This window comes from Sturnus vulgaris, chromosome 25, assembly GCF_052056855.1.
Source record: "Sturnus vulgaris isolate bStuVul1 chromosome 25, bStuVul1.hap1, whole genome shotgun sequence".
NCBI lineage: Eukaryota > Metazoa > Chordata > Aves > Passeriformes > Sturnidae > Sturnus > Sturnus vulgaris.
The window spans coordinates 901889-924488 of record NC_142267.1 but is presented as its reverse complement, the minus strand read 5'-3'; the positions used below and the strand labels follow the sequence as shown (position 1 = coordinate 924488).

The following is a 22600-nucleotide window of genomic DNA, read 5'->3' as shown; positions in this document are numbered from 1 at the left end:
TTGAGTTGTTTGATGCTTTTATTTATCACATGTAAAAACACTACTGTCTCTATCTGCAGGTACCTCTTGCTGCACTGCAAATCACACAGCTCCAAACGTTGAAGATCAGACAGGCAGAGAAGGGAACTAAAGTGTTTATGCCCAGAATCACAATGTCATGACCCCTGAGGGTGTTAAATACACAGAACACCCCCAGGGGCTGTTCTACAGAAGCAGCAGAGCATTACAATGAACAGACCAGAGCTGGTGAGAACACGGGGTGAAGGGATCATCGAGGGGATAAGAGGACCTGCAGACTGGTCTCCTTCAGCTGCCCTTATCTTTCTAGTACAGGTAAATTGTGATCTAAGTCAATGACTAGTGCTGAACCACAACGGGGGACTCTTCCAGACTTAGTTGACACGAGGGTTCCTGAAGTTCCTCCCAGCAAAGCGAGCCTTGCTGCCGAGCTCCTCCTCAATTCTGATGAAGGACAGAGAGCACTGGGTGTCAGCAGCCAGCAGAGAAGCCCTGGCCCAGCACAGCCACGGGCCTCACACTGAACACCTGGCCCTGAAACACCTGGCCCATGTGGCCCTGCAGGTCCTACAGTGCCAAGGCAGCTCCCACCAAGGCCCTGCACAGGGGGCAGTGCCACACACCTGACATGACACAACCCAAACATTTGAGATGCTTGCCCAGGGAACTGCCTCCTGCACAGAGGACAAGGTCCCAGCCCAGCACCACAGGATGCCTGCTGGGATCTGCTCTGGACCTCACCCACCCAGCTCCTCCTCAGCCTGCAGCCACCTGCACCCACAAGCACCTCTGCCAGGGCATGTCCTGCAGCTGCAGGGGCTTCTGAGGACAAAGCCCAAGCTGTGCCCCCAAAGCAGCAGCAGAAGGGATGGGTGGATGCCCTTCCCCAGTCCCAGGCTCACCTCAGCAGCTGGTTGTACTTGGCCAGACGCTCAGATCGGCACGGGGCACCAGTTTTGATCTGAGAGGGAAATCACAGAGTTGGTGAAGAACTCCAAGTGCCAACACTCAACTTGTTCAGAGTAACAAGCATCATCTCAAGCTCTGTTTGGGCATCAAGCTCAGTATCTACACGTGCAAACACAACAGGTCTTGGGAGCAGTAGATGTTGTTCATTTGCTATCAGCTGCAGGACCAGGAAACCCCAGCACAGCCACTGGAGCTGGGACCTTTGACATTACTGGTTAAAGGTGAGTTTGCACAAGATAAAGTGTTCCCTTGTCACAGTCCATTAACAAATCAGTTCCCTGCAGACACAGCAAATCTGCACCTCTGGTGCAGTGCACCATGGCTTTGAATTCACCACCAAATTATCCCCTCAAGCAAAGAGCCCAAGAGCAGCAGCTGCAGATACCAACCTGGCCAGTGCAGAGCCCCACGACCAGGTCAGCAATGAAGGTGTCCTCTGTCTCTCCAGAACGGTGGCTCACCATCACTCCCCAGCCATTGGACTGGGCCAGCTTGCAGCTGCAAGAGTTCAAGAGAAGCAGCTCAACACCATGCCCTGTGCCCAGCAGCCTTTGCTCCAGGACTGCCCCTGGGACAGGCCAGGGCCACAGCACAGGGTGATCAGGAGCTGCTGTCACAGACACTCAGAGCCTGGGAAGTTATTCAGGGCACCCATGTGACAACAGGACCATGAAGGTACAGGTTTAATTGTCAATGTCTTCTCCCAATTAATAACATATTAGTTAATAACATATTAGTTAATAACTGCTCTCCCTTCACAGATACCCCATCAGATCTCCGTGTTAATCTCCCCCAGTTAAACCAGCCCCACCCCGGTCCAGAGGGACAGAACTTACGCCTGCAGGGACTCTGTCACAGAGCCAATCTGGTTGACCTTGAGGAGGAGGCAGTTGCAGGCCTTCTCCTCCACAGCCTTGGCAATTCTCTTGGGGTTGGTCACAGTCAGATCATCACCAACCACCTGGATGTTGACACTGCCAGTGAACTTCTTCCAGGCACCCCAGTCATCCTGGTCAAAGGGGTCTTCAATGGACACCACTGCAAGGACACAGCAGCTTCAGGACAGTGCCAGCACAAAGCTCTCGTCTGGATGAGTGGTACCAAAGTGCTGCACACAAGTGCCACCCACTTCCCAGAACATTCCTGAGACCCCAGAGGCTGAGAAAGGCAGGAGCTCTCAGTGTCTCCTGTAAGAGGGGCTGGACTCCAACTCCCTCCTTCAGCAAACCCCAATTCACCACCACTGCTGTGCTGCTCACTGTGAGCAACTTACCAGGGTAGTTCTTGACAAAGCCCTTGTACAGGTCAGCCAGCTGGTCAGGAGAGATGTGTCTGCTGGGATCATCGGGGGATTTGAAGTCCAGGTCGTACTTCCCATCCCGGTAGAACTCTGAGGCAGCCACGTCCATGCCAATGACCACCTTGTCCGTGTAGCCAGCCTTGGCAATGGCTGTCTTCAGCAGCTCCAGAGCTGCAACACACACAGCAGTCAACCCCAAAGCTCCTCATTCCCCAACAGCACCACCCTCCCTTGCAAACAAACCTCCCTTACCCCTTCTGAGAGCCCAAAGGAAAAGGTTCTTAAATTCTCCCACTCCTGAACTGACTGGAACAAGATATTACTTTAATACTGCTTTTAGCTTGTAATACCCTTGAGACACCATTATGGGATTCCTAATCTCTTCAAGCAGGACTACATGTCAGCCTGGAAAGCTTAATGCTAGATGATACCACATCCTCTTTCAAGTTTATGCATGTGGGCAGGAAGCAGGGCCTGCACTCTAATCCCTTTTAGCTCCAGAGCAGGTGATGACCATGGAAGTGGTGAGCATCCAAACCCTGACAGCCAGGAGATGGAGCCTGCCTCTGGAGGCCCCTCTTGGCATTACCTGTGCTCCACGTGCACATTTATCTGCACTGGAGGGGACAGAGCCACTCAGTACAAGGCTTTGGACACTGCCCACTGTGCTCTTGTTTGGCAGAGTCCCAGCAACCCCTGAGCTGCAGGGGAGCAGCTGGGATCAGCCAGGCTGTTTGCAGCAGGAAGCTTAGATCAAGTGTTTTTCTTTTGTTGTTGGGTTCTTTTTTTGTGGGTTTGGCTGTGTTTTGTAAGATGCTAATGTAGCACAAACTGCAAAAGCAGCTGCTGCCAGCAACAAAAAATTCCTTGGAATGTGATTGTCATTCAAGGTCATCTTCACTGATGTCTGCAAGGGTACAGAGCCAGCAGAGCTGCCTGTGACACTGGGACTCAGAAATGACACAGCTGGTGGTGTCCATCTTCAAAAGAGGCAGTGCAGTTCAGCATCCCCTCCACAACAACACAACCAACAGCTGTAAGGTAAAAAGAACTGAACTGAGCTCGTGTTCTACTGCCCAGTTAGAGCTCCATTCCTGGAGAGGCAGAGAAAGCTCCTCTGGTACCATTTCTGCAGGAACAGATATTTTGCTTCCCACAGACAAACTGCCTCTCCCACAGGTTCCTGAACAGAATTGTTTGGCCATGGAAGCAGCAACTGCCTCAGTTTCCCAGGCAAGCCCTGGTGCCCTCCCACACACAACCAGGCAGAGCACAAACTGTTTTCCCTCTGTCTGCAGAAAAACAACTCCACTGATCTCTGACTGTTGACTTCTGGAACACCTGCAGTGCACAGATGTTCCCACATCACTTTTCCAATGGGAGGGCACAAGGTTCCCTTAGGCTGCTACAGGAATGAGGCACTGAAGTAAAAACCATCCTGTCAAACTGCATAAGCTGATGCCCAAGGGAATACCTGAGCACATCAGTAGGGCACGTTTGGATGTCTGTCAGGGTAAGACACAGAGCAAAGACACAGCAGGAAGTTCCACACCTTTGATCCTATTGATCCTGCTTGTCTCTGATATTGGGCAGGCTATCAGTTCATTCCCCAGCTATCAGTTCCCTCTCCTCCCACACTTGGCTCGTTCTTACCCTCTTTGTTCTCCAGGATGTTGGGGGCAAAGCCACCCTCATCCCCCACGTTGGTGGCATCCTTGCCATACTTCTCCTTGATGACATTCTTGAGGTTGTGGTACACCTCTGCCCCGACACGCATGGCGTCCTTGAAGCTGTCTGCCCCCACGGGCAGGATCATGAACTCCTGCATGGCCAGCTTGTTCCCAGCATGGGAGCCTCCATTGATCACGTTGAAAGCCTTGGAGGAACCAGGAAAAGCCAGGTTGGAACAGCCCTTAGGTTCACACTCCTCATTCTCTAGAGCTTGAGCCAAGAGCACCAGGAAAAAGTGACACCAAGGCCCCAGCCTGCCCCACCCAGGGACTCACAGGAACTGGGAGAATGACTTCTGGGTTTCCAGCAAGGTCAGCGATGTGCCGGTACAGGGGAACTCCCTTCTCAGCAGCACCAGCTTTGCACACGGCCAGAGACACACCCAGGATGGCATTGGCACCAAATTTGGCTGAAATAGGAAGAAACTGCTTAGAGAAGTGTCTTTATAAAAAGAGACTGAGCAATAGCAGCCCATGGTTTGAATGATGGCAGTGCACAGCACAAGGCCATACCCTGGCTGCTGGTTCTGGTAAACAGAATTCTATTGACCCATCCCCATCTTCACCCCTCACTCACATTTGTTCTCTGTCCCATCCATTTCCAGCATCAGCTTGTCAATCTTTTCTTGCTCCACAACGTTCACATTCTGCAGGGAGAAGCAACCACAACATTGTTTGACACCAAGCACAGGTGCACAAACCCTCACCCCCTCACCAGGGCACTGACACCAGCACTTGCTCAAGGGCAGCTTGCAGGAGCTGAGCAGAGCAGCTCCTGTCCTTGTCACACAGCAGCAGCCCAAGGCTGACAGCTGAGCTGGATGTGCCACCACTTTACCCATCATCACTTCGTTCTGCACCTGCCTTTGCAGGCAGGGCTTAGTGCCCACAAAGCACAAAGGAATCTCATTCAAGCAGACTTTTCCAGATCCCCTCAGATTCCCTTCCAAATGAGCCTGCTTGGATAAAGCCCAGCCCCTCTTTGAAGCAGAAATCAGTTTGTGTCCCAGCTGCACAAGGCAGCTCCCAGGGGCTGAGGTGTTCCTGCTCACCACAACACCTGGCTGCTGGAGAATGTCTCATTACATGTTAGATTTGCACTCATTAAGTAAATTAAGTAAAACCATTGCTGTAGTGAGTTTGTTGACATGCACTCCAACACACAGGCTCACACCCCCAGAGGATGGGTTGGACACTGCCTGGCTGTGGGACATGTTAAGAGAAGACAGATTGCTCCTACCTTGCTAATCAGTGCAGGTGCAATCGTTTTATTGACGTGCTCAACAGCTTTTGAGACACCTGGAAGGAACAAGCAAATCAGACACTGGTCAACACACAGGTTATGCAGGGGTTAGTAGGGGATCTCAGGAACATCCAGGAAAATCACCTCATGCTATCCCAGCCCCAGTCCAAGCTGAGCTTATGGCCAGGTGTGAACACTGAGAGGCCCTGGCTGGACTGGGAGGTGCATGAAGGGTGCATTGGCAAGGAATTGCCCAGGAATGCCAGGTTAGTCTGCCAGGCCATGCACTGGAGAGACTCATCCGAGTGCCAGGGCTGCACTGGGAGCACATCCATTACCTGTGTGCACAGTGCTGTGGCCAGGAACTCGTTAACATATTTAACAGCTCTGGAGACACCTGACAGAAGCGAAACGGACACCAGAGTCAAGGCACAGGTGAAGACTCCCGGGCAGCCCCACAGCAATGCAGGACAGGACAGAGGCAGCAGGAGCCTGGCACTGAGCAGGGAACTGGACACAAAAGGCTCAAAGAGCACAGGAAGCTGAGCAAGGCTCTGGCACTATTCTGTAACACTGCCACAGCATCACCTATTTACTGTGCAGTGTTTAAAGACTCCCAAAAACCTAAGCTTCAGAATGATGAATGTAACTGACTGCATCCTAAACAATATTAATTGGTTTTTCAGATGGTCTAAGTCTGCAGACCTCTATTACAAAAGGCCTACCAGCTATCTGCAACTCATTGGATGATTATTTTTTCATAACTTGTTATTTCCCAGCTGACAAAGCCCTTCAGCTACAGCCTGTTAACTACAGTCTAATTAAACGCCATTAAGAACTGCCCATAGGATCAGACTTAACAGGTCTAAGCACACACACATTTAGCACAGTGAGGTAAATACACATTTATTCTTTGCAAGAAAAAGCGCCCTGGGTAAACAGCATAAGAGTCTCAGGTTTTTGGGACATTCATCCAGGCATTTATTCTCTGTTGAGGTATTAACAACCATGAATCTTCTAAGACAAGGCTCTACAAGTTGAATTCAGTAGCTATCTACTTTAATTACTCTTTCATAATAGGCAAAAAATATTTCAGCTTCTTTTCACCTGACTGGCAGGAAAGTTTGAAAATAATTGTCTCTTCCAGCCAAAAGTCAAATGATTGCTTACACTTCAAAGGCATCACCAATGCTTTTAGAGCAGCAAGTTAAGAAGGAGCCCTGACTGTCCAAGCTCTCAGAACAATCACAAATACTACTGGGATATTTATCAGGTAATGACATCTTGTCTGCAGCTATTCATTCTCACCCATACTTGCTCCCAAGCCAGCCTGGTGACTGCTGGGTTCAGCTTCTTTTCAGAATGCACAACCAGTCTCCAGACAAGTAAAATATTACACCACTAACACAGACTTAAGTATCCTGGCTACCTGTAATGGCAGGCAAAAAGCCAGAGTGGCTGTAGCTGTTGTGGGGTCTGAACTAGAGACCCTTCCAGGACTACCAGTGCCCATTGACAGTGGACAGCAGCTGGCATAAAAGGTCAGGTTCAGGATTTAACAGGCTGGGATCTAAGTCTGCAGTGTCAGAGCTGAGAGATCCAAGAGTTCTGAGAAAAGTGGGGCTATGAAAAGATCTTGTGACTGAGTGCAGGATGGCCAAGGCTTTTGGAGCTGGCAGCTGAGATGCTCTTACACCACTGCTAAATCACTCTGCCACACAGCAGCACTCAGGGCAGGAGGAGCAGGGTAATAAAGTACACCTGGACACATTGTACCAGAGACATTGGCACCTGGCTGGGTGTGCCCAGCTCCACACACCCCCCTGTGCAGGTGCCCTGCCCTGCAGCAACACTGCTGGAGGCAGTCACCCTGCAGGTGGTGCCCAGGAAACCAAGCCAGCCAGCTCTGCTGTGCTGCCCCAGCTCACAGCTCCCAGCCCACGCCTGGCAGGCACTGCTGTCACTCCTGTCTGTCCCCTCTGCCCCTGCTCAGCTCCAGGCTTGTGCAGAACACACACAGTGGCTCAGGAGCCCAGCACAGGCAGTGGCAGCCGTGCCCCAGGGCACTCCGGGGGCCCAGGCCCGGCTTTACCTTTGCCCATGTAGCGTGTCTTGTCATTGTCACGGAGCTCCAGAGCCTCATAGATTCCAGTTGAGGCACCGCTGGGAACAGCAGCTCTGAACAGACCTGATCACAACAGGAAAAACAAAAAAAAAAACACCTTGTCACATCAAACCCACAAAACATCCTCCAGCCAGACACCACCCCAGCCTGCCACACACATCCAGCCCTGGAGCTGGGAGAGAATCTCCAATCACATTCACAGTGATCCCACAAGGGCTTTCTGCTCATTTACAGCATCACCCCCACACTGATCAAACTGACTCCTCCTCCTGCACTGTGCATTCCCAGAGTTAAGAAAGGCATCCATTCCCCTTCCAAAAACATGGCTTCATTCACTGGAGCTGCTTTTGTGCCCAGGCAAGGCAAGCTCTTACATTCTTCCAGCACATGGCAGAAAAAGGACAATTAGGAGACTTATTTTGTTAACAGGAGTTCTGAGCTCTTCTGACAACAGCAGAGCCACTCAGACAGCCCATTCCTTCCTTCAGCCAAGGATGCTGGACTTGGAGCAAATCTGCACATTGGAACCTGCTCTGCTTGGGGTTCAAGATGCCAACTTCAGCCTCCAGCCTTTCCCTTATCCCACTAAATCAAAGAGCTTAGTGGGGGCAGTCTCATTAAGTGACTGCATTAATCTTTTGAGGCAGAAAGATCAGCTCTTTAGTCAGTGTATTACAGCCATTGTGTTTGCTCATTCCACCAAATCACATTGGTATGAGTTTGCACAATGCTTTTGTCAGATCCTATCAGATGTGGGATGAACGACCTAACAAACCAAGGGAAAGTCCTACAATAATTAAAAATATAGAATGTTACATGTGAAAGCCCAATTAGACAAGTTCTTTAGTCATGCCCGAGTACTTAGGCAGAGAAACCATTACCCAAAATTCAACTGTGCAGCAGAAGACTGTGTCATTACAGACAGCCACTGCAGACAAATGAAGAATTCAACTTCAAGTGTACTCCTACAGAGTGTGGGGAGCACTGACAACCAGGGCCATTAGCAGCTGCTGGAGGACAGGAACAAAGGCTCAGAAATTCCAGGTGCTATCCCAGTTTATGCTGGGGCAAGGGGAGGAGGACAGGTTTGGAAAATCCTTGCACTGACCACGCCAGGAACTCAGCAAACTCATCCAACAGAATGAGGCAGAGGCTTTTCCTGCAAGTCTTACAGACAAGTTCCAACAAGTTTTATGTGTGGAGGAAGAAGTCAGCACACTTCCACTGCTAGAACAGGACGGGCTGTAAACTTCTGACTGCCTGGAGCTCTATCAGATCTAAACCAGGGATGAGCAGCTGCAGCTGAGGACTCACCTTTGTTGGTGTAGAGGTCAACCTCAACTGTGGGGTTCCCACGGGAGTCAAAGATTTCACGGGCGTGGATCTTGGTAATAGACATTTTCAGTACCTGAAAAGAGGAGCTTGGAATGACACATGGAATGGTTTGGGCTGGAAGGGACCCCACACCCTGCCATGGGCAGTGACACCTTCCACCAGACCAGGGCCTGGAACATTCTCAGGGATGGGGCAGTCACAGCTGCTCTGGGCAAGTTCTTCCAGCATCCCATGACTTTTATTACATTAAAAAAAAAAAAAAAAAATCACTTCCTTATGTGCAAGGGACCTCTTGATGTTTCCAAGTGACTTGAACTGCAGTATCATCAGACCCCAGACAGAACAGCAGGAGCAGATGACAAATCTAAAGGAACAGCACCTCACCATGTCAGAGCAGCAGAGAGATCCCAAAACAGCAACTCTGCTATCAGTGAAGAGTTCCTTTTGATAAGAGACCAGAGTGCTCTTAGTATGCACAGCAGCTGCTCAGAGCCAAACGGAACCAGTGATGAAAGAGAAGCACTCACAGCTCTCATTAAAAGCTTGCACTAATGGTTACACCGTGTTGAGCATTTACAGGAAGTTTTTCCTCTTAACTTCTCATCTTAAAAGGAATAAAAATCCCCCTAATCTTTTGGATACTTTATTTTTTCTCTTCTCACATTTATCCACTTCCAGCAAGGGAATTCTTATGTAAGCCCAGCTACATTTTAGAAATCAAGTCATACTCATGCCTGTGAGCCACAGACTGGCACCAAACCCAGCCCATCTGCACAGAAGAAAGCTCAGCCTCAGGAGCAGAACTATCTGGAAGCTGTTTTTTTGGCAAGCCAATGTGGGTGGCAACCCTGTTTACAGAAATGGTCATGAATCCTTCCACAGTTACTGCAAAGTTAAAAAAACATGACCTTAGAAATAAATGCTGCTGCTGGTTCAGTCTGAGGGGGTAGCTGCACACACTCCCTCCTCCCCCACAGCAAACTCTGCCCTCCCCAGGTCAAAAGCACAGGCAGCCTCTGCTGTCCCCCCTTGGCTTTTAAGTGTCCCTTCCAGCTGTCCTGCCCCTGCATGTTGTCTAAGATTTCAGTCAGACCCCCACACTGACACATGATATGACTAAAATATGAAACAACTTCTTCAAGCTGACCTTCATGCTGCCACTACTTAGCTTCAATCACTGAACACACGAGCTAGAAATAAATCCCTGCAACTCTGCTTATCAGTCCCACCCACACCAACACTTGGCTCTCTGCAGATGCCCTGAGCAATGGCTAACAGGAAGAATGCCCACTTATCCAAAAAGGGCTTTCAGACTGGCACCTGCTAAACCTTACTTTCATTTCCACAACCTTGGCTGTGCCACAAAACTTGAGGTGTCTCATTCTTTGAAAGCACAGCCAGCTCCCAGGAGCTGTGTGTGTTAGAGCTGTTTGCTGAAGGAACCTTCACTTCAGGAACCACACACTGCAAGAGCTTCCACTGGCCATGTCTGCCACGTCAGACATTGCTTGAGCATCCCTGACAAAGGACCACAAGTCCTTCCCTCTTCTGCAGAAAGAGACATTTCACAGCACTGCATCACCCTAGAAATTCTTGATGCTCCTTCTGCAAACTCTCCATTCCTGTGTTGAAGAAACAATTTTCCCTTTGAGCTATAGGCTCATATATTCTACCTCAATCAATTCAGTCAACTCAGTAGAACACAAGGGTCAGCCCGTGCCCAGGTTTAACCATGGAAGTGCTGACTGCAGGCAGGAGAGGTCCCAGCAGGGATCTGCTCAGACCTTTGTCCTCTGCCAAACACGCAAAGGCCACGGTGGTATTTAACGAGCATTTAACGAGCACACTGCCTTAAACCTTTTTTTGCAGCATAATCTGCTGACAAGGTCACTGTCTCCCTTCAGGGGAAGCCTCACACTCCAGTTTGCCTGGCCTGCCCAGCAGCCTTGGAGTACCTACTCCAAGAGTAAGTTACAACCCCCTGCCAGCTTGGAGAACCTTCTTCACTACCAGCTCAAGTCTAAGAAATCACCACTTATTCCTCATCTGACTCCATGCCCAGCACAGGGACAAGCAGTACTCTCAACTGGAGATTATTCCAATTGAAAATTATTTCCAAAGATTTTTTTTTTTTAATAGCCAACCCTACCACCAAAACCTGTCCTTGTGAGCTACTCTGCAGTCACACTCCCTTAAAATCAAAACACGGTTAAGGCTGAGCACTGCAAGCATCAGAATGGAGATTTAAAAAGCAACAGTAAAGTCTAGCCATAGAAATAACTGCCCTAGTGAGTGTCTTATTACAGGCCTGCCACATTTATCAGTGGTATCCTCTCCTGACACTTAAAAGGTCCTTATGACCTTAACTCTTATACCACCAATGCTCTGAAAAAAGCCGAGACCTTTGAGTGCACTCTATCAGATACCAGCATATTAATTCCCCTGCCAAAGCACTCCTAGAAACTGGACAAATGTGCACATTCCAACCCGGCTCCTTTGCACTCCATGGGGTATTAATTCACCTCTACAACGTGATCCAACGGGTTCTAAAGGATGCCTGGCAGGGAGCAAATCACAGACACGTTCAAGCACTTTCTCTCACTGTGTTTGAGAAGATGGAGGCCTGAAACTGCGTTGGCTCAAGCCTGTGGGTTTGGATGACAAACTTCACTACTTCCTGGCAGGCTCAGAGCGCCACGGCCCTCCCTGTGACTCAGCAGGCGAGTAACGGAGCACGAGAGAGCCCGGGATCCTCTGTGGCCCTGCACGAGGCTAACAGGAATTTCTTTATCCGCCCTGCACGCCCAGGGGCTTCTCCTCACCAGCGCTGCCTTTGGGATGGATACCCAGCACTAAATTACCCTCTAAGAGGCCTCGGGCACAGATGGAGTGCCAGCAAACGTTAAATATTTGAGATGGGAAGCTGAAGGACATCCACTAAAGAGGGGAAGGTCCAAATCACCACACGCAATCCGAGAGCGACTGTTAATGATTAAAAGAAAAAGGTTAAACTCTGCTTTTGACGATGCCCCGACCCATGATATTCCCCTGATTCTGCCCCCGCCTTGACCCACCACACCCCCCGCACACCCCCCGGCTTTTAATTCCCACCCCCGCATACTGCCGGGCTTCAGGCCTCAGGCCCTCCCTTCCCTACCGGTGCTGCGGGAACACACAGCGGCCTGCACCCCCCGGGACCACCGAGCCTGGGCCCGGCCCTTCTCCACGGGGCCGGCCGGGGCTCCGCGGCTGCTACCGGAGAAGGGAATCCGCGGCCTCTGGGCTCGCGGGGGCTGAGCGAGAGCGGCTGAACGAGAGCCGCTGTGCGAGAGCCGCTGTTGCGGCCGCGCTCGCTCGTTCACTCACCGCTGTGCCCGCAGCCCCGCTCCGCAGCCGCACCGCTGTCGCCGCCCCGGCTCTGACTGAGACCCAGCCGCTCGGCGCCCGCCCGCCTATAGCCGCCCTCGCGCACAGGGCCCGCCCCCCGGCCGCGCCCATTGGCCGGCGCCGTTCCCCGCCGCGCTCCGATTGGCTGCGGCCGCCTCGCGCCAGCCGCGGGCTCGCGTGCGTGCGCTACGTGCGGCCGGGCCGCGGCCTCGTGGAAAATCCCCGCGCCTGGGGGCGGGGCCGGCGCGGCCCACGCGGGAGGGGGGAGCGGGCGCGACCATGCGGAGCGGAGCGCGGGGAGAGCCGTGAGGGACAGGCATGGCGTGGGGAATGGCCTGGCTTGGGAGGGACGCTGGACATCGGGCGGTTCCAAATCCCTGCCGTGGGCAGCCACATCTCCACCGTCCCAGCTTGTTCCAAGCCCGCTTCATCCTGGCCTTGGACACGTGCAGAGTTATCCTCCATGCAAAGTTGCCTGGACACCCTGTGCCAGAGCCTCACCACCCTCACAGGCAACTTCTTCCTAATCTCCAGTCTAAACCTGTCAGTTTGAACCCATTCCCCCTTGTCCTGTCACTACTTGCCCTTGTAAGCTGTCCCTCCCCATCTCTAAGTTCCCTTCAGGCACTGGAAGGCCACAATGAGGCTGCCCCAAAGCTTCTTCCAGGCAGAACAATCCCAATTTTCCTTACAGTTGTGTCCAGTTCTGGGCTCTTCAGGCCAAGAAACACAAGGAGCTCCTGGAGAGGATCACAGATTTGGGGTCAGGAGCATCTCCTGCTGAGGAGAGCTGGGCCTGGGCAGTCCAAGGAGACTGAGAGCGTGTAGGAATAACGACTAAAAACCTGGGAGGAGGAAGGCTGGAACGGATGTGTTTGTTTGTAACAGTGCCAGGGAAAGGTTAATTACAAACACAATAAATACTCACTCTGATTTTACAGTGAATAACCATCACACTTCCTGTGGGGGAGAAGGAGCTCTGACGTGATGGGCTGTGACACCTCACACCAGTGTGCCAGCAGGAACAGAAACTTCCCCAAGTGTTCAGGGATGTGCACCTGGGACAGTGGAAGGTGCACCTGGGACAGTGGAAGGTGTCCCTGCCCGTGGCAATGGGGCTGGGTTGAGCTTTAAGGTCCCACCAACCCAAACCATTCCGTGTTCTATCTGTGAGGATGTGGCAGTGCCCAGTTCCCCCTGGCTGCACCAACAAAGCCCTTTTATTGCTCACAGATCAGTGAAGTTTGTGCTCCTCCAGCCCTGCCTCGCCCTGCCAGCCTGTGCCTCATGAACCTTCTGGGCACATTTTTCTTTCCTTCCTGAGAACATCCCCTCGGGGCAAGCTTAAAGTCTAATAAAGAGCAGAGGAAGTCTGCTGGACTGACCTTCCCCAGGCATTCCACAGCACCTCGGTCCCCGTGTGACCCCCAGGCTGGGACAGCAGGGAGAAGCTCTGTGCCAGCCAGGCTGCTTTGTGACAGTGCCCCGTGTCCCACGGGTGTGGGGTTTGTGTGTGGGGTTTGTGTTTTCCCTGCACATCCCTGTGGCTGCACAGCCATGGATCAGGTCAGAATGCTGCTGGGCTGTACCCAGCTGAGAGACAGCACCATCGGGCAGCAAAAGCCCTTGGAATTCCACTGTCACTGGTAGATAATTCTTTGAAGTGCCATCCTCCCAAAACTGCACGTTGTACCCCTCATATTTGTGTCCTTGGCTTATCCTGCAGCCTCACCCTTCCTGGTGTGAGGGCACGAGAGGGGAATTTTCCCCCCTGTAAAAACACATTCCAGATGCTGGAAATCGTAAAGCTAGATTTTTTTATGCTGGTTAACTGCTAGATTAGAGATGCTTCACTATCTCTGCACTTTGTAAAAGTGCCTTTATTGCCATGCAGGAAAATCACACAGAGGTGTCAAGTCTTATAATGAGCTAAAGAAAATGGAGCACAAGAAAGCCTGAGGCTGGGGGAAATTAAACGTTGTAGTAGCTGAGCAAAAGCTGATGCTGAAGTACAGCAGGGTGCTCTTTGGGGACAAAACGTATTCTGAAAGGTCATCATTATCCTGGTGGGGGGCAGAAGTGGGGTTTAAAGCAAACCCCCTGCCTGGAGCACTGAGCTCTTGCCCTATTCCCATTCATCCAAAGCAAAGCTGTAGGGGACAGCTGGCTGTGGGAGCCCAGCCTAAACCCCTCCTTGTGAGATAGAACTCAGAATTTGTGAGGAGGAGTTTAGGATTTGTCTCCTGTCCTTCCCTTGTGGGCACAGAGGCAGCACAAAGCAGATTTGCTGGGCTGGAGAGTGAGCAATGAGTGCTGAGAGCCTGCATTCCCCATCCCATCCCATCCCATCCCATCCCATCCCATCCCATCCCATCCCATCCCATCCCATCCCATCCCATCCCATCCCATCCCATCCCATCCCAGCAGGACCCCTGGCCACCGTGCCAGCAGCTGAGCTGGCCCCGTGTCCCCCAGGAGGCACAGCTGGGGACACTGGGGCTGCAGGCAGCAGTGCTCAGGCATCCGTGAGCACAAGCCTGGCACTGTTCAGGTGTTGGTATAATTTTTTCCTGGATCAGCAGATTTAAACTTGCACTGTGCCATTCATGTTAAAATTAAACTCAGAGCTGATATTAAAAGTGCTGTTGCTCGGTCACATATCCTGCCTGATTTTTCTTTTTGTCTTGCTTTAAAGAGCACCCCCAAGGTTATGGGATTTGTAGGAAGTGTGAGTTTCTTTGGGAAACCAAGCTTGCTACCAATTTATCAAATACTCAGTACACTCTTAAAATATTTCACGGTATGGCTAATGGGGTGGGCACTGGGGACAGAGAGTTTGGGGACACATAAAGCCAGTGTTCCCATTCGACAGCCCACGCAGGAACACTAACACAGCAGAGGAACTGCTGATGGAGCAGATGGGGAAAAACCCCCCGGCACAGACCTGGCTCAGGCATCCACCAGCCACAAATGGAGAAAACTCTCAGGAGCAAAATCCCTCCACTGCAAAGCCTCACATTCCTTATGCTTTACAGGTAAAACTGAAGTGTGAGAAATGTAAATTTTTGGATTGCTTGCAACACGCTGGTGAGCAGAGGAGCCAACCAGGCACAGCAGCCTTTCCCTGCCCTGTTTAGAGCAGCTGGGCAGGAGCCCTCTGAACTTTGCAGTGTGTGAAATCTCTGCTTCAGGCAGCTGAGGGTGCCAAGGCAGGAGCAGAACCACCACAGATCAGGACTTGTTTGCGATGCATCCAAGTGCAAATAACCATCAGCAGTGCAGGGCGTGAGCTTTCAGAGCACCTTGAAAGCACTTCCTGCATGCTCAGGGACTCCTCTTCCCCCCCAGTGCCTCCCAGAACACCTGAAGATGTGTCTGGGTGGCTGCAGGAGCACCTCCCTCACCTGACACTTCAGCAAGTGCCAGCCTGTTTGTGTTCTGAGCAGGTTCCTTTGGGAGGGCAGCTCTGCACCTCAGGGAGCCAGGCTTTGCACCTCACTTCAGCCCAGTGGGAACTCCAGGGAGAAGCCACTGGGTGCAGATGTGAGTGCTCTGTCACTCAGATTTCTGCTCTTCACTGACCCTGCACATCCTGGTGTTTCATTGGAAAGGTAATGGCAGAGTCTCTAATGTTCTCTCTGGGTGTATCTATTCAGTTGTGGAATGACTGTTTAAGATGTTTCCTTCCAGGCCTCCTCTGACTTTACATCCTTCTCCCTCACTTTTCATCCCATTTTCTGCCGTGCCTTTGTCTCACAGCTTCAGCCTGCAGTGAGGCACCTTTAGGCACATGAATAGTGAAATGGCTGGGGGTGACAGACCTCATGGCTTTCCTAATGCTCTTAACTTCCAGCACTTCCAGCTTTCTTAATGCTCTTAACTTCCAGTCTTCTTTATCCTGTCTTCTCCCGGGGCTTTAGGGAAGGGCTGGTTGGTCATACTGGTGAGTGGGCACAGGTCTGAGTGCAGCTGTGGATGTGGAGTGTGGCTCCATCATCAGCCTCCCTGAGAGGGCTGTGTGAGACACTCAGGTACCAGGCAGGATATTCCTTACTACTGTCAAATCTAACCTACATTTACAGCTACCACATCCATTTTCAGGGCACTGGGAATGGTTATTTGGAAGGGAACCAATGTATGAATCAGGCTGCTGATACCAAAGGGTACATTTCCCAGGAGCTGATGATCTGATATGGTGATCTGCAGGGAGACTGAAAGCTTCTGAACCAGCTGGATATTAATTGGCAGGACTTGTGGATCCAAAGGCCACAGCTGCTTGTTTCAACCATGCTGAAACCATGAAGTAATCCTCTCTACAGGGGCCAGAGTGCAAATCCTGCACTGCCTCTCACAGAGTGTCTGAGCAGGGCTTTACCCTTCTCTTTGAAATATATTCCACTATAAAGGGGAAAGCAAGCTAGGAATTGATTAGAATTAAGAAATTGTATTTGGTGTTTAAGATTGGGGGGGTTTTGAATGATAACCTGAAAAAACAAAAAAGGAGTAGTCCAATAACAACTAATTTGCTTCCTTAATGGGAGCAAAATACTTATGTAAAGCACAAGAGTTATCAAGCAGGATTCTCTTGCCACAGAACAGGTACAGCACAGACAGCAGGATTTAAATTTCCTTCATGTTGTCTTCCTGCCTTAAAAATCAACCTCATTCTCATGGGAAACACTTTCAGCTCCCATCATCACTTTTAAATCCTCAGAGTGCAGTGGTGATGAGCTGCTGGGAGAGGAGGGACTGTGGGCACTTTGCTCCTTCTGAAGGTCCTTGCAATGACCTTGCCTGCACCAAAAACCAGTGCAGAGCTGAGCAAGTGAGCACTGGGACACTGATGACCTCAGGACAGCAGGGACTGGTTCCTTGGTCACTGCAGCTCAGTGCATCTGTCCCCAGTTTGGATCTCTGAATGTATCTCATTGAAGTTTGCTTTTATCAGCAGAAGGAGCAGGACTGGCACCAGAGGTACCCACAGAAAATACAGCATCTCTGGCAAGGCTGGTTTGCTGTGTGGGCTAGAAAGGAAATTTAGGTGGTATCTCCTTTATTCACATTTCTTCAATTCCACCACTGCATTTCTTAATCCAAATCCACACCTGTGCTGGCTTCCCTACCTTCTACATCTATCAGCAAAGTCCTCTGATGTTTTCAGAAAATCTCTGCAGAAGCTTTTTCCTCAGGCCAGGCCTCTGACAAAGGATCTCTATCAAAGCAGCTCTGGTCCTGCTGGGATCTCCCAGCTTTCCCCATCTTCCCTCCTCTTTTTCCATGGACTTTATTGCTCTTGGGAAAACAAGCACAACCCATCCCTCAGGTGTGGCCTCTTCAGCAGGTGCTGGAGGAGCTGCACCTTTCTGATCCCTTATCTCTCAGTGGCTGCTCCTTGCCTTGGGGCTGAAGGTCCTGCAGCCAGCCTGGTCCTGCAGCAGGCTCTCCATGTGCCTGCAGAGCTGATGGCCATGCCTTTGGAGAGTGGTGTCCTTCCCACGTGTTCTTTTGGGATCTCTGCACTGGTGTGCCCTGCTGAGCTGTGCAAGGGTTAATGAATTCCTGCTTATCCAGCTTTTTGAAGATGAAAAGCGCCGTGGAAGGGCTCTGTTATTGTTAGCACGTACGAAGAGGTCTGTACCAGACCCAACCGTATTGTGTTTGGCCACTGGATGTCACAGCTGCTCAACACACAATGCAGCTGAAAGCAGAAAGGAAAAGTGCTGACCCAGCACCGGGCAGCAGCACTTTCCAGAGCCTTTACTTGTTCTGTGCTCGGTGTTTGTTTGTTTGTTTGTTTGTTTGTTAAGGGGCTTGGGGTCTTCTCCTCTGCTTGTGCACTGCTAACGTTGATTTTCAGAGATGGAGCAGCAGTTGTGCTTCCCCTGCCTGCCATACCACTGGGAGATGAGCAGCAAACTGAGCATTTTTAAGGGGAGCAGTGCAGATTTGTCTAAAGCACTAATGACACCGTGAGCAGGTATTGGCACATGCTGCCTTGCCACTGAGTTATGCCTTCTCTGTCCCAGCCAGTGCACAGCACAGAGCCCTGGGATGATGGAAACATTTCTCCAAGGCTCTCTCTCGACACAGCTCCTTCAATCCCCACACCCAGACCACATTCCAGTGTTCCACACACTCAATGCAGTGGCAAATTTGGCCTCCCCCTTCCTAATCCTGCCTTCACACTTTGCTTTCTTCCAGTCTCAAGCAGAGATCCAGAATGTGAAATCCCCTTTCAGCAAAGTCTGTAGGGCAGCCCTAAAGAGACATTACAAGAGCTGTAATGACATTTCCTGGAAATTAAAATGAAGAGGGATTATTTGACCATGTTCTCTCCTTTTTATAGCATCACATTGTCCTTTTCTCCACCTTGGGGAAATGGCAGTGAAAGGCTGCTCCTGCCCATGGTGCAGCGAGGTGATAACCACCCCAGAAGTGATGTGAACATTAAAAAGGGAAAACTATTTTAAGATAATCCAAGGGTTACAGCTATAACTAAGAGTAATTGGCTGAAACTGAGCAAAAGAAAATTTAGGTTGACAATGAACTGCAGGTAGCTAATGCTGAGATCTGTTAGACCGTGAAATGGAATTCGCAGAGGAAACCTCTCAGCTTTCAAATGGGCAAATCCTGCCTTTAGGAGCACTGGTGTAGATCTCTGGTGTCTGTCTCTGACTGCCTCAAAGCCCATTTCTTCCACAAAGCTTCAGCAGGATCAATAAAGGTGTCTGAATTTATATCAGAAGAAGGTAAGGTGTCCCTGCCCATGGCACAGGGTTGGACTAGAAATTCTTTAAGGTCCCTTCCAAACCAAACCATTCTGTGATTCTATGATTAAATTTAGTCAAATACATCAAAATATTCTATAAGATGAAGGAGGTCTAAAGGGATTGTGTGAATTGGAGGAACGAATTCCAGCGTTTTTCTACCTCTGTGATCTCTGTATGTACTTGAAAACCAGGGGCAAAAAGGGAAGGAAAAAAAAGAGCATGGGCAAAATATCAAAGAAAAGAGGGCCAGTTTTGGAAATAAGATGTAGAAACATGACAGGAATTGTTGAATAAAAGAATCTCGTGTTTCAATCTGCACAGCTATTGTCAGCTTTCCTCATGGGTCTGGGCCTGCCAGCACTGGCTGATCTTTGCCTTTCATAAAACTTGTGTAGGCTCTGGTTACCTTCACTCATCCAGCACAACCTCGGCAGAGAGAGCTCTGTTTGAAGAGCTTTTAGAGTCACTTAGAAAAACCTGGATGGCCTGATTGAAGGCACTCTGTCCATCTCACTTCAAACAGCCTGTTCCTGGTCAAATGTTTGCTGGGCTGGGGAGTGATGCAGCTCTTACTGCAAGCCCTGATGGAATTCCTGCTGATTCAGAGGCAGAGGAGTTAACCCTTTCATGTTCTGGGTCAAAGGAGCACTGAGGTTTGAGCCAGCTACTTCAATGCCACATCAAGGTTTTAATGTGGCCACCAATACTCAGAATGTCAGACTTGTGTGAGCTTTAGGCCAGCGAGGACACAGAGAATAGCCTGGGAGAAGCAGGATTTAAAAGATGGCAAAGAGTCAGGGGAAACTGTAGAGATAAAAGTGAAGTGCATGGAAGCCAATGATGTGGGATAAAAGGTTTATTTCCTACTGCAGTCCAGGTGGGAGGGGGAAGGCTGAGGTCTGTGAAAGTTCCCTGCCTCTGGGAGGAAATCATGCTGAGAATATTCATGGCTGACACACAAACATCAGATTTCCTCACTGGCTCAATCTCAGTGCAGAGATGGGTCCTGTTTCAATATTCACCTGTGACCCCCAGCTCACCTCAGTGCTGCTGTGCTGCCTGGAGCTCCCAGGCACTGTGTCCATTCCTCTCTCCAGCAAAAGAGCTGACCAAGCCTCAGGCCAGTCAGGTTCAATACCACATACACTAAAAAAGCTCCAAGAACCAAAAAAGCTCCAAGAACCAGTGACCAGTGGTTGATATGGTCAATACTTTATACAGGAGGATTTCCATAACATTCAGCTTATAGTTAGAAGCTCAATATCCAAGCACATTTAAAGAACTTAATTAAAATTATTGTTCTGTCCTAACCCCAAAACAAATTCATGCTTTGTGCCCTTAGTAAATCCTTTCCACGGATTGCTGTGTCTGCATAGAATCACAGAATGGTTTGGGTTAGTAGGGACTTAAAGACAAGAATTGGAGTTAACAAAATGTGGGGTTTGGATGTGCTGAGCACCCACAGCTCCTGCTGATGTCAAGTGAAATGTCACAAAAGTTGCAAAAGCTCCATTAAAAATTAATTCACTGTCATCTCCAGTTTCCTGGCATTGGTACATCCCTGAATGGCTTCATTCCAAGTCTTTTGTGCAGGCTGGGCTGGCTGATCAATAAAGCACAGGCAAGGGAAGCAGCTGTGAAGGGTCACTGTGTGACATCCCTGTCCCTGCCCTGCTGCACTCACAGTGACACGAGCTGACCTCCTGTGCCTGACTCTTCTTCACACCCTCCTGTGCTGCTCTGTGGAATCCTGAAGTGCAAAGAGATATAAAACCTCAAAATTTCACCCTCAGCTAATTCCAAAGCCTGTTGACACAACTGGATACACAAGGATTAAGAAGTGCATTGCAGGGCAGGTTTGCTTAGTTTGGTCCTTGCACAGTTCAGTGCAACCGTCAGAATAAATGACTTCTTCAGAGGAGAGAAGGAAAAAACACCTTTGGTGAATCAGCTGAATGTGTTACAGCAGTTCCCAAAGATTAAATATGCACTGCACAAACCAGCAACCCAGGAAAGGCCTTTTGATGTTAACAATTCACTTGCAAAGAATAAGAAAATATCTGAGTAAAATACCTGCTTCTGTTCTTCAGCACAGAAACCTGAGCTCCCATGGCACCTGTAGCTCACCTGTGCCTCTCACTGTTGAATTGCTGTTATTATTCATAGAATCACAGAATGAGCAGACTGCCTGTGCTGCAGCATCTTAGGGCTTGTCCTGTCCAAACTGCCACCCAAACTGCCCCAAACTGCCCCAAACTGCCACACCTTGCCTTCTGTGCAGCTCAGAACAGAGCTCTGGCCCTCACCCCCAGAGTCACCTCAGTTGCTGCCCCCTCGCTGAGTGGCTGAAAATCACCTTGTTCCTGAAAATAATTGCCAATTTTATCACAAGTGGCAGGGAGCTGGGGACAGAAGTGCTGAGATTTCACTGATCTGAGCTTTCTTGCCTCATGTTTAATATTGCTGCCTGTCACCTAAAACCAACAGCCCAGCTATGCTGCTTTTGTTGGAATCTCTAGTTCTTTACCAAAGAAGGTAAAAATTCCATTCCTGGGGAGATTTCTGCTCCCTTTTTGTTTTGAAACCATGGGTTTAGGAGCTGGGGGGCCACAGCTGGGAAGGAAGGGCTGCCAGCAGTGTCATTGCTGAGGCAGGAGGAGGTTTTTCAGAGGGAATGGCATTTGCCTGGTGACAGGATACAAAAAAGCAGGGAGAGAATCCATGGTCTGTTCCCTGATCTGCCAGATGACTTTTACTGCACCATAGACAAGTGTTTGCTTGGGACACATTTTTAAGGAAATCAAATGTCTGAAGAGATACAGAAGTCCACAAGAGCACCTGTCACCTGCTGGTTTTTATTTGAACTCCTGTATGTTTTTTGAAAAGCCATCAGGGTTTTAGTCTCTTGTATGGTGTCTGTATCTTTCAAGTCTAAATAGTTTTTGAGAGCTCTGAATTTTTCAAAGGTTGCAAATCTCTCCCATTCAAAACTAGATTTTCAGTGATAAGGGAAGGTGTTGAAAGCAAAATGCTTTGAATGCTAAGGCTCAGGGATGTGGAGTGCTTTTAAACCCAGTCTGAGGAGTCTGATTTTCAGAGGAGATAACTGTCTACAGTTTTGATTTCTTGTAAGATTGTGAGTGCTCTGCACTTTTGAAATCCACTCCTCTAAATGCCTTCTGCCTTGGCTCCTTGCTGTGTGAAGGGAAGCAGGTCTGAGGTCTGGGCTGGCTGGTTTTGCTTACAAAGCTCTGTTGTACTCACACTTGCATTGAGGAGCTTTTCAACCCATTCATCAGGAATGAATGGACAGGAAAAGTGGGCAGAGCTGTGCAGGGGTCAGACAGCCAGGTCAGACCCCAGGGCATCAGCTCTGGCCATGGGGGACACCCTGTGCAGGGACAGCTCAGGCAGAATTGCCAATAGAGCTGCACAAACCTGCTGGGGTGGATGAGGGAGGGCAGCAAGGGTGCTGCAAAGGCCAGGCCTGGATAAACCAGCATTTGGGCCAGCTGAGGGTTGGTAAATCAGCATTTGGGCCAGCTGAGGGTTGGTAAATTAGCATTTGGGCTAGGTCAGGGTTGGTAAATCAGCATTTGGGCCAGCTGAGGGTTGGTAAATCAGCATTTGGGCCAGCTGAGGGTTGGTAAAGCAGCATTTGGGCCAGCTGAGGGTTGGTAAAGCATCACTCCCCTTGGCTCTGGCTGCAGGTACATCACAGAC

The 22600-nt window shown here is 50.1% G+C and overlaps 1 protein-coding gene across 1 annotated transcript; it reads right to left on the bottom strand.

The window, feature by feature from the left end:
* On the bottom strand, positions 1–12329 carry ENO1 (enolase 1). Its single transcript, XM_014885784.2, has 12 exons — positions 12087–12329; positions 8700–8793; positions 7353–7448; positions 5258–5316; positions 4595–4664; positions 4294–4427; positions 3941–4163; positions 2261–2458; positions 1824–2025; positions 1377–1485; positions 921–979; positions 1–462 (listed from the first exon to the last, which is right to left on the bottom strand). Exons 1-12 carry the CDS (start codon positions 12216–12218, stop codon positions 393–395), a joined length of 1446 nt encoding a protein of 481 aa, XP_014741270.2. The 5' UTR covers positions 12219–12329; the 3' UTR covers positions 1–392.
* Between the last annotated feature and the right edge of the window lie 10271 nt (positions 12330–22600).

Coding starts and splice junctions, on each gene's coding strand:
- ENO1 (XM_014885784.2), bottom strand. CDS start 12,218: ATGGGCGCGGCCGGGGGGCGGGCCCTGTGCGCGAGGGCGGCTATAGGC. Junction 1,486..1,823: donor GTGACAGAGTCCCTGCAGGC/GTAAGTTCTGTC, acceptor GAACTCTTGCAG/CTGCAAGCTGGCCCAGTCCA. Junction 463..920: donor AAGTACAACCAGCTGCTGAG/GTGAGCCTGGGA, acceptor GTCCTTCATCAG/AATTGAGGAGGAGCTCGGCA.